This window comes from Chinchilla lanigera, unplaced genomic scaffold (genome assembly GCF_000276665.1).
Source record: "Chinchilla lanigera isolate Chin_1 unplaced genomic scaffold, ChiLan1.0 scaffold00054, whole genome shotgun sequence".
Taxonomy (NCBI): Eukaryota; Metazoa; Chordata; class Mammalia; order Rodentia; family Chinchillidae; genus Chinchilla; species Chinchilla lanigera.
In genome coordinates this window covers 6,574,134-6,586,200 of record NW_004955455.1, presented here as the reverse complement: position 1 = coordinate 6,586,200, position 12,067 = coordinate 6,574,134, and the positions used below count along the sequence as shown (strand labels likewise).

At 35.8% G+C, this 12,067-nt stretch overlaps 1 protein-coding gene across 2 annotated transcripts in view; it reads left to right on the top strand.

The window, feature by feature from the left end:
- The window catches only part of LOC102020204 (low affinity sodium-glucose cotransporter-like), a 134,889-nt gene that overhangs the window by 81,472 nt on the left and 41,350 nt on the right, over positions 1–12,067 (top strand). For both annotated transcript variants that reach the window (XM_013520389.1, XM_013520390.1), the window contains exon 5: positions 2,336–2,440. In XM_013520389.1, the coding sequence (XP_013375843.1) occupies positions 2,336–2,440 (105 nt within the window). The remainder of the gene's footprint in view (positions 1–2,335; positions 2,441–12,067) is intronic.

Below are 12,067 nucleotides of genomic sequence, written 5' to 3'. Positions count from 1 at the left end.
CTTTTTAATAAAAAAGGAAGTGGATCTGTAGGTATAGGCAGGGTTCAACTGTGAGTGGTTTATGCAGCCTAGATTTAAAAGATGTGCCCTATATCATACCACAGGCAACAGAGGCCTCCCAGCACTCAAAATTCATCAACAGATTCATGATTTAAGAAGTTCTATTCAGTTGAGGGGAGAATTGACTTGAGCAGGTGATACATGGAAGGCAAGAATGAAGGATTTTACAAAATAATTCATGATTCTGTAGGAAGGAGAAAGGAAAAATGGAAGCTGCTCTGGAACAGAGATGACAGACTTGATAGCAGGTTAAAGATGAAACCAGTGGGGAAGGAAGCACTACAAGCAACTCTAATCCTTGAAGCTGAAATTACTGGATGCATGAACTGTTCATTGGTGGACGGAAAGATTCCAAAGTGGAACCAGAGAGGGAATGAAAAGAATAGGAAAACATTCATTTTACAAATTGGTGATTGTTTTGGTTCCTTTAAGACTCTTAATTACTTTCATATTGCTGTAAAAATGTGTGAGGCTAGGTTCTTTTTACAAAGAAAACCATACTTTTTGCTCATTGTTTGGGAGATTAAGCAGCATAGCGCCAGAATCTCCTGAGCTCTCCATAGGAGCACTGCTGTATTACAATATGGTTAAGTATCAGAAAAGGAAATAATTGCATACAGAGATTGCTGATCGTATGGGCTGTCTTTGCTTTAGAGCAACTTACTCTTCAAAGAATTAACTTTGTCCTTTGAGAACTACATTAATCCTTTTGTGAGAATGGAGTCCCCATGACAAAGCCACTTTCCAATAAACCCCACTTCTAAAAGAACCCTCAAACTCAGAATCACACACTGGAGACCCAATTTCTAGTACATGACATTTTGGGGCACAAACATATTCAGATCACAGCATCTAGCCAAGACTCCTGAAGTGCATACTTGTCTTACATTGTAAACGACATTCACTCCATGATAATACTTCCGAAGTGTTAACTCATTCCAGCACTAGCTAAACATTCAAGTCCAAAATCACATCTGAGTCTCTAAGAATCTCCTAACAGCTGTGAGCCTATAAACAAAAACAAGTTATATACTTCCAAACTACAATGACAGAGTAGAGATATAATAAGCATTATCTTCCAAATAGGACAAATAAGTTAAGAGAAAAAGGATCACAGGCCCCCAACAATACTAAAACACAGTAGATTAGATACTAAATTTTAAAAGTCTAAGATAGGTTTGGGAAGCTCCTCCCAATAGCTTTGCCTGTCTTAGCTCTTAGTTTTGGATTCTCTACCTACAGCTTTTCACACTGATATTTCATACTGCCTATTGCTTTACATTTCTAAGGTTTTGGATGGAGCACCATTCCCACAGCCCCACGAGACATAGCTCCAGTGGCAATTCCTTGACATCTTCACCTCAGTAGCAGCTTTCTACTTGGTCCCTAAGGCTTTCCTCTGAAATCCAGGTGGAAATCACCATGATTCTGTACATTTTTAATTCTGCAAGACTTCAGAATTAATACCACATGGATACAACTGAGGTCTGCCACACGCTCTCTGGAGTAGAGCATTGCACTGGGCGGTGTACATCAAAGTCCTGACATGAATCTGGGCAGCAAACCCACAGAAAGGACCCCACATCCATTCCCTGGGAACACTCTGCCCTCCTAATCTTCTAGGACTATGATGTGAGGGACAGCTTTGAAGATTCCTTAGATGCTATCAACACCTTTTCCCATTGTCCTGATGCTCAGCACCATTTTATCCATAATAATCTCAACAAGCAGTTGCCAGAGCACTACTTTACATATGTTTTCTTTGTTCTTTGAAAGACTAGGTTGCAATTTTTCCTAATTATTCTGCTCCACTTCTCTTTTAGTTATAATTTTTCATTTGCATCATGCCACTGATGTAATGGTCTATGAGATCATATATTCAATCTCATACTTCAGTAATGAAAACCATAGATAGGGATTTCATGTAATTCCCTTTTCAAAAAGATAATCACATGAATATATATTAAAATATATACTTATAATTTATTCAATTATCAATTTATTCCTTAATCAAAGCGGTGACTAATGGTAATATTGCTTTTAATGACTCCAATGTAATAGGCAAAATTATGTGTCAAGTGTCTTCCAGGCATTTGGTGTTGTTACACATACTTCACATCAACTTTCAGATCAAGTCTCCACTTCATACTTGATAAAATAGATACAAAAATATTGTCACTTTTCAAGGCCACAATGTCTAGTAAATGTTGGAGCTGATAGGAGATCCCAAGATGGTAGTCCAAAGGTGAATTACTGTTGACATCTATCTCTGCAGGTGGTGACCATGCCAGAGTATCTCAGGAAGCGATTTGGTGGAAAACGACTGCAGATCACCCTCTCCATCCTTTCTCTCTTCATTATTGTGGCCATTGGAATTTCTGTGAGTTCAGTGCCTCCTTTTGTCTTACTTACAAGGAACTGCATTATGGAGCCAGAGTTCAAAGATCAGAGAACAGAGTATATAGGCTTTTAATGGCCTTTACAAGGGGAAAACATCTGGACATCCTAACTTTCCTAGGGTCTCTCTAGAAAGCATTAATGTGAAAAGGTGGATGTGGTATCAGAGACCTGGCGCACAGACTCGCAGGACTTCAAGTCCTAATAGTCTCTTGGGTGTAAATCCATCCTATCATTAAGGATATAAAAAAATAGGTGTGCTCGAAGAACAAAGTCTCATTCAGATAGATAACAGCTATTATCTATCTGTAACAGCTCTTTGGAAATAAAGAAAAGAATTTTCTTCTTGGCTCCTACTTTTTTCCACTGCCCGTAATGAACCAAAATTTACAAATGAGCTTAAAAGAAAAAAGCAAAGACAGTTTCATCTAGGTGCAGAATAGATTTGCAAATCTAAAAACACAAGTTCAGTTTAGAATTGAATGAGTGTTCCACTGAGAACAGGCAGAGCTGGAATTTTTATAACAAAATGAGTAATAGTTAATGCATAGCTCAGCGTACTTGAGAAAGCACCGTTCACCATTTCTGGAAGTGAGCAAGGACTGAGTAGAGTTACTAGTAGAAAACAGATGAGAATCAGAGTGCTCACATGTCCCGCAAGTTCACTGAACTATCTGTGCCAGTGAAGGACCAGTCATTCTGGAAACTTTCCAGGCTTTTTGGATGTTTACAAAGTAAATTGCTGAAAATTGCTTAATTTTCAATTCTTGATGCAGAATTTACCTTGTGCACCAACTTACACCTATCAGCAAGGGACAAAGAGCTATGAAGGGATTGTTGCTTCTCTTTGATCATTCTTCAGCCACTTTGAATTTTATTTTGTTCTGGTAAACAATTAACTCTTCATTCTTCCCCTAAGCCAGGCTGAACCAATATTTTCCTTCTCAGTGAAGCAGAGGGAAAGTAATTTGTGTTGTTAAACTCGCTTTCTTTAAATTTACCATATTTTATCTAAGACCACCTCTGAAAAAAGATACCATGATTAAGTGTTTAAATAATTTAAGGGCATTTTTTTTCTTGTTTCTGTCCTAGAGATTGAACCTAGGACCTTCACACCAAATCACATACATATCCCCTACTTTTTTTTATTTAGCTAAATTACTCTGGCTGGGCTTGAACTTATGATCCTCTTTTTTCACCTCCCACAGTGCTGAGGTTAGAAGTGTGTGCTCCCATGACTGACTTCAAAGTATTTTGTCAAGTTAAATTTCTTGGGGGTGATCAGGGAAAGAAAGAAAGGAATCTGAAGATTCAGCCAGACAAATGGAAAAGTAGGAAAAAATTCAATTCTTCTTCACCTAGCAGTGTCTAAAGATATCATTTTGCCAAGTCTACAGGCCAGTGTCTCAACGCTCATGAGGGGAAAAGCTGAACTTCAACTTTGTTCCTCTGTTGAGCTGAGTCATTATTGCAACTAAACCAGTCGCTATGTTTAAGTGGCATCACGTTTTCTAACTTAATGTGTTTCCTAGAGCTTACAGCATAGTACAGAATTCTGTTATGGACACAAATTCCAAGGCAACAAGGGTTCATCATTTAGCTAATGTCATAAGAATTTTACCCTTGAAATAATTAAGCTTTGAAGGACAATACATGCAATATACTAGCCAATATACGACTAAAACACAAGCTGAAGGAGAGTGTACAGACAACTATGGGAGACATTTGGTACACACTCATGAAAGGGGATGCTCCTTCTGGATGGAACTGGCAATTGTCTTTATGGAGCTATCACTGAAATAGCCTCTGAGGACAAGAAAACTGGAAGGGGCAAAGGAGAATGAAAGGAGCACCCAGGTATCAGGTCCTTCTCGCATGCATGTTGTACATATCTCTTGCTCATCCTAATCTCCCTGTTCTCCTTTGGCTCTGACATCTAAGGTCTTTATGGTTCTAAAGAGCATGCATGAACAGGTACTGAGGGAGCAGGACAGCGACCAAAGAGGCTCCTGAGTGGCATACCTCCCAGAGTGGAGGGTTCCTGATGATGTAAAAGGAATGGAATGTTGGTTAGGGGTGCAAGGAAGCCAAGAGCTTGTGTATGTAACTATGCAAGATTTGTGGTCAGCCAAAAAGGTACCACAGCAGGAGTCCATTCTTATCTGTAAGGTTATATTTTAAGTGATATGAATGATGGATAATCCAGGACATAACAATTTTTATAGTTTTATACCATGATAGACTCTGCACTATTCCAGAGTCAGAGCAGTGAAGTTCTCAGAGCTGTTTATTTCTTAGGTTGAACATCTTTTTTACTGATTCTCAACCCCCAATAACAAATATATTGAGAATCAGTTATAGGTACAGAGGTCCCTTAATGCCTACATATGTATGTGTTTACTAGAAACACTGATATTCTTTCAGAAAACCACACGGCAAATTTTAAAATCCAGAAATTGACTTGAATATAAATTATTATCTAATCTATAGTCCTATTCAGGGATTGAAAGTTGTTCCAATATGCTCCTTTATAGCAACAAAAAATTCTTTGTCATTGCAATTAATCTTTATTAAGGGAAATATTTTTGGATCATTGTGATAGAACTCATGCCCTTGAGTTCTGCACTTAGAACAGTTTAAGTGGAAGATTTTTAAGTCCTATATTTTACCACAATACAGACTTTGAGATATAAAATATATACATATAATTTTAAATGCATTTCATATATAAGTGATGTGTGTGTAATTTTAAATCCAGGAGTTTAATGTCTTTATGATACCATACATTATAAATGAAAAGCAAAGACTTGATAATATGACAATTTGGGGCTTGCTTTTTAAATTATTTTAGTTGATATATAATAATGGTACATATTTATAGGGTGCAGTGTGATCTTTTACTACATATATCCAATATGTAATGATAAAACCAGGGTCATTAGTATAACCATCATTTCAAACATTTATAATTTCTTCCTGCTAGAAAATTTAAATCCTTTCTTCTAGCTATTTTGCACTACCAAATATTATGTGGTCACACTACTGTGCTATAGAAAACTAGAACTTATTCATCATATTCACTGAATTTTTTAATCCTATCACTAATTATTCTCTCTCCCTTCCAGCTCTCTCACTTTTCAAGCACTTGGTAACCACTCCTATACTCTACTTCCAGGAGATCAACTTATTTAGTTTCTGTTTGTTTTGTTTCAACACATAAGTAAGAACATGTATTTGTCTTTTTGTGCCTCATTTACTGCATATAATATCTTCCAGGGTCTGTTATGTTAGTGCAAATGATAGGACTTAAGATTTTATGGTTGAAAGTGATACACTGTTCAGTTTTACATTTTCTTTATCCATTCACCCATTCATGGGCACTTAGGTTAGCTCCATCTTTAGTATGGGGAACAGTGCTACAATACATATGGGAGTGCAGATGTCTCTTCAATACACTGATTTCCATTTATTTGGATATATAATGAAAAGTAGAATTTTTGGAACACATGACATTTGCACTTTTCTTTATACAAAAATTCTCCATATATTTTTTATAAGGGCTATGCTGTTTTACTTTGAAATAAACAGTAAGGAAAAGCTCAAATATCCCTGTATCTTCCCCAGGATTTGTTCCTTTTTGTTAATTTGTTAATTTGTTGACTAATTTCTTAATGTAGCCCTTTCAATTTGGTAAATGGTGTTTACTTGGGGATTTGATTTTAATTTCCTCAGTGATTTCTGATGTTAATAATTTTTCATATGAAATTTTGGAAGCTATTTGTCTTTGTGTTAAGAAGAGTCTGTTCAGATTGTTTGTCCTTTCCAAAGCAGCTTATTTGTGCTTTTTGTTATTAAGTTGTTTGATTCTGGATATTAATCCCTGGTTGGATAACTAGCTTGTAATTTTTTTTCCTATTCTTTAGATTGTGTTTTCCCTTTACTGGTATTTTTTTCTTGTCTGTACAGAAGGTTTTGATTTTGATATAATCTCATTTGTTTCTTTTTGCTTTTGTTGCCTGTGCTTTTGGGTCCTACCTAAATACATTGTCCATTTTAACATGCTGAAGCCTTCTCATTTTCTGCTAGTAGTTTCATACCTACAGGTATTACATTTAAGTCTTCAATCCATACTGAGGTTTTTATTAATTGATGAGAGAAGGGAATCTGACTATAATGTTCTGCATGTTGGTATGTAATTTTCACAGCACCTTGTTTTCATTGGTGTATCTTTGACATATAGAATAATGGCAATTTTGAGAAACTGGTACATGCATATAAGATATACTGGTCATTTTATTTATTTTTATTTTATTTTAAAAATAAAAGAACAAAAACATATTAACAAACAGACATTCATTTACAAAATAGCACAAGAAAATATAAGCAATACTGAATTACAGACAAGGTGGCAGGAAATTAACATTGGTTGCCATATTATATATTGATAACTTCAAAGTGGTTACTCAGCAAAGCAAGTACAGACATGAAAGATTGATCAAATAGTTAATCATTAACTATTCCTTTCAATAAAGTGACATGTACAGTAGTACAACTATGGTAGCTATCCTGTATATACATATATGCAGGATATCCTGTATATACGTATATACATAGTTTTCCCCTTCTTTCTTTTCTCTCTTCCCTCATCCCAGTTGCTCTTTACTTTTCAGCAGTATCCTTTCATTTCTATGTCTATCATACCTCCTCATTTTTAGGTCTATTGCTCTGCTTTGCTTCCAGACTGTCATAAATTAAGCATTTTTCCTCTACCACACACTTCTACCATGATATTTCTGCCTTACAACTGGCTGACCATGGACTGAATCCCCTTAAAACATGGACCAAATTTAACTTTTCATCCTTACATTATGATGTCAGGTTCTGTACAGGCAATAGAAAAACTGGTTAATGTAGGAAAACAGTACCAAAACAAATCGGTTCTTTACTGTGACTTTACCTGGCATGTGGTACAGAAGCCGTTGGAACTGGTTTGCAAAACAAGTTTGGAAAGGTTTGGAATTGTAGGTAGGAAAAGTCCATAAATGTTGTGCGTAAAGCTTGATGGGTTATTCTGGTTAGAGTCCAGAAGACTGGAATGGTGATAGAAATGCAGATCATAAAGGTCAGGCTCTTGATGTTTCAGTGGGGAAAAAGAATGTCTTAGGGAGCTGGACTAGAAACCATTGCATGGTATACTCTGGAACAAAAAATTGTGTACATGTCACTCATGTTCTGATTTGACAGAAGTTGAATATAAGAGCTATAGACTGATCAATCTGGCAGAAGAAATTTCAAGGTACCCCAGGGTTTAGGTAGTACAATGGGTACTCCTGGCTGCTTTTAGTGAAATTTATAGTAAAAATTGGAGCAAGAACCAAAGCAGAACAACTGGGAAATCTTAATTTTTAGTCCAAAAGGAACCATGTGTAAAGCTGGGACCAAAAAAGTTGTGGTTCTGAAGAGATTAGCACCATTATATTTCTTAGAAAACTTACTTTGTATAGAGAAAAGAATAAAGATGCCTTGAGTGCATTTCATAAATCAGCAATACACCACCCAAAACAGACTCAGTGGGGAAGAAGGATAAACTTTTCATTTCATAAGAGAGACCCTGGGACTTCTGCTCAAGAAGAGTCTCAGGGTACTGATTATTCAGGCATAATTTTTTGTGCTAAGCCATCTAGATACTCAAAGTCCTCTGTAGCTGTGGTTCAGGGGGACATAGTCATTACTTCTACTGACAACAGACCTTTGCATAATCCACATGAGCTTGTTTTGTTGGCAGGTAGCCTGTAGGAGTTGAGGGGTTACTGAGGCTTTCACCCAGATTTCAAGGGAGACAAGACAAGGAGCTCCTGACAAAGCAGTGTGTCAAGCAGTGGAAGAAACCAGGAAGTTGAAGATGCAAGAAAGTAATGTGTGCTGAGGAAAGTTACGTATCATGAGTTGAGCCAGCCAAGTGAGACGTAACGAGGGCTGCAACCAGCAAGGCCTTACAAGTGGTGTGTCTAAGCCCTCTGGAGGTCATATTTAACTTAATGTACTCTGGGTACCAAATATAGAGCTGCAGGATTATTTAATGCTTGCTCTTCTGCATTTCTGTCTTCTTTTGATCTAATTTGACTTGGTTCTTCAGCAATGTTAAGACTGTTGGGTCTTTAGGAAAGGTATTATTGTGCTTCAACTGTTTACAAAATAGTTATATCATGTTACATGGAATTCTGACCTTGTAATTTTTGGAGCTCAGCTATGCTTTAAGGAAATGTGCTTAGGTATAAAGCTGACAGAGACTGATATGTGGTAATAAAGCTGTGTCAACTTGATTGGCTTGGGAGCCACTAGGGGATTAGTAAAATGCACTTCTTGGTGGATCTTGGTAGGTCATGGAGATGCAACTGTCAGTTATATAACTAGCCCCATGCCTTCCTTTCTGGCTCTAGTCCCCTGCTGTGCTTCCCTGCTGCCAGGAACTCAGCATTTATCAACCACCGTGTCCTTCCACCATAATATTTCTACCTGGAACCAGCCAACCATGGACTAAATCCCCTGAAATCATGAGCCAAATTAAAACTCCCCTCCGTTAGATTGTCAGTGTTGAATATTTTGTCCCAGCAATGGGAAAGGTGGCTAAAATAACTGGCAGGCAAATATTATTTCCCAGTCTATATGTGACCTTTTCACCCTGTTGTTTCTTTTGATTTGCAAAAGTTTGTAAATTTGTTGCAAATCCATTTGTGTATTCTTGTAATTTCCTGTGCTATTACATTCCTATTCAGGAAGTCTTTACCTATGCCTATGGCTCAAAAGTTTTTCCCATTTATCTTCCATTAGTTTTGAAGCATATATTTAAGCTCTTGATTTGACATTAGTGCAGGGTGAAGCATATGTGCATCCTGATTTGACATTAGTGCAGGGTGGGAGACACAGTTCTAGGTTTAGTATTTTGCCTGTAGCTATTTAGTTTCTCCAACACAATTTGTTATCGTTTGTGTCTGGATGTCCCCCCACAAAGCCTCGTGCTCTCATGAGGAGTGAGTTATTCAGAGGAGGCTGAATGTAAATTTTGTGATTGGTTCATTGTCGAGTGTTGGGATTAGGAGTCTGAGTGCTATTCTTGCTGTAGGGCAAGTAAATTGCATATAATATAAGGGACTGAAATGTTTGTCCTTTTCTCCTCGCTTGTTACTTTTGCTGTCTTCTCCCACAGTGAACCTCTGCTATGTGCCACCCTGCCTTGGAACCAGCCAAATATGGACTGAAACCTCTATAAACTGTGAACTAAATAAACATTGCCCCCTTTTAACTTTGGGTGTCTGTTATTTTGTCTCAGCAATGGGAAAAGTAACTAAGACATCATTTGTTAACTAGTATTTTCTCCAGCATATGTTTTGGCCCCTTTGTCAAAAATATGATGATTATAGGCCTGCATGGAATTGTTTATGTGTCTTCTGTTCTATTCAATTAATGTGTGTGTGTGTGTGTGTGTGTGTGTGTGTGTGTGTGTGTGTGTGTACTGCCCTTTTTTAGTACTATAGCTTTATGGTATAATTTGAAGTCTGGCACTGTGATGTGTCAAGTTTTACTGTTTTTGTTCAGGAATGCTTTGGCAGTTCTAGGATATTTCAGATTTATAAAAATTTTAGAATTTTTTTAATTATGTGAAGAATATAGCGATATTTTCATAGGGGTTGCATTAATTCCATAGATAGATTTTTACTTTTTCTTTTTATTTCAGTTTTTGGTTTTTTTCCAGTACCGGGAAATGAACTCACGATGTCGTGCTTGCCAGGCAGGCGCTATGCTGCTGAACTAAATCCCCAGCCCCTCATAGATAGATTTTTAGTAATATGGTCATTTTAACAAAATTAATTCTGTCAATCCAAGAAAAATAACTGTCTTTCTATTTTCTAATTCTTCAAATTCTTTCTTCAAAGTTCTGTAATTTTCATTATAGAGGTCTTTCACCTCTTTGGTTAGGTTGATTTCCAGATATTTATTTTTGAAACTAATGTTCATGGAATTGTTTCCCTAAATTATCTCCTAGTAGATTCATTTTTGGTGTACAAGAGTGCAACTAATTTTAATTGAATGATTGTGTATCTTACAACTTTGATGAATCTGTTTATTGAATCTAAGTATTCTGTTGAAGTATTTTGGATCTTCTATGTAAGACTCATTATCATATGCAAATGGGGATACTTTCACTTATTACTTTCATATTCATGTCTGTTTTATTTACTTTTCTTCCTGATTGCTCTGGCTAAAGTTTCAAGTAGTATACTGAACAGGAGTTGTCAGAATAGACACTCTTTTCTCATTCCTGATTTTAGTGAAAATGCTTTCAGTCTTTCCCCATTTGTGTGATGAAAAGTTTTCTACTGTTGATTCCATAATATCCCATGTTATGTAGTCACATAGGCCAAGATCAGTCATTGTTTCTTGGTATTATCTAAATTTACTTGACTGACACTTCCATAATTAAATACAATATCCCTATCTTTTCTCTCCTTCTCAGTTACTATGTCCTTCTTTCTGTGCTTTCTCTATTTTCTTCTATTTATCTTCTTCCTTCTCTTGGCTCTTCACCTTATCAAATTTGTTGGTGAGTAGTTGTTTACAATAATCTCTTTACAATTATCTTTTGTAATTGTGTGGTGTTGTAATGGCTCCATTTTTACCTCTGATTTTATTTTTCTTAGTATTTTCTTTCTCTTATTCTACCTAAAGATTTGTCAATATTATTTGCCTTTTCAAAAACTGTGTTCTATTGATCCTTTTCATTGTTTTATGTTTCTACTTCAGTTTAATTTCCTTTAATTTTTTTTACTTTTTCTTTCTGCTAATTTTTCAACTGGTTTATTGTTGTTTTCTGGGTTTTGAGATTCAGTGGTAGGTTATCTGGGAGATTTCTTTTTTGCTAAGGACATTGATTTTGCTATAAACTTCCCTTTTAGTACTGATTTTGCCCTCTCTCATAGGTTTCACTATGCTGTACTTGATTTTCATTTGTTTCAAGAAATATTTTACTCTCCTTCTTGGTATTTTTCTTTACCCCTTGCTTGTTTAAAAGTGAGTTGTTTAATTTACGTACATAATATAGATTTCAACTCTCATTGCTGTCATTGTTGTTAATATCTACTTTTATTGCATTGTGGTCAGAAAAATCCTGATGTTATTTCAATTTTTTTAATTTTCTGAGAATTATGTTGTGGGCTGCTGCACAATCTATTCCTAGACATTGTTCCATTTGCTATTGAGAACAATGTGTGCTCTGCTTTGTTGGAAGGAATGTTCTCTTCACTCTACTGAAAAGGCACCTATCCTTTGTTGCTTTTCTTTTTGGTTGATTAGTACATTGCTGAAAAGGAAATGTTAAAATACTGTGTAAATATTAGAGTGAAGTCTATCTGTCCACTTATATTTATTAAAATTTGTTTATATATGAGTAGTCCAGTATTTTATATATATATATATACGATATTATATCTAATATAGGGTGTTATATATATATTATATATTATATAATAGGATATATTATATATGTCCTATTAATGTAGTACTATAGGATATATTAATAATATAATAATATAGGATATATTATATATAACAT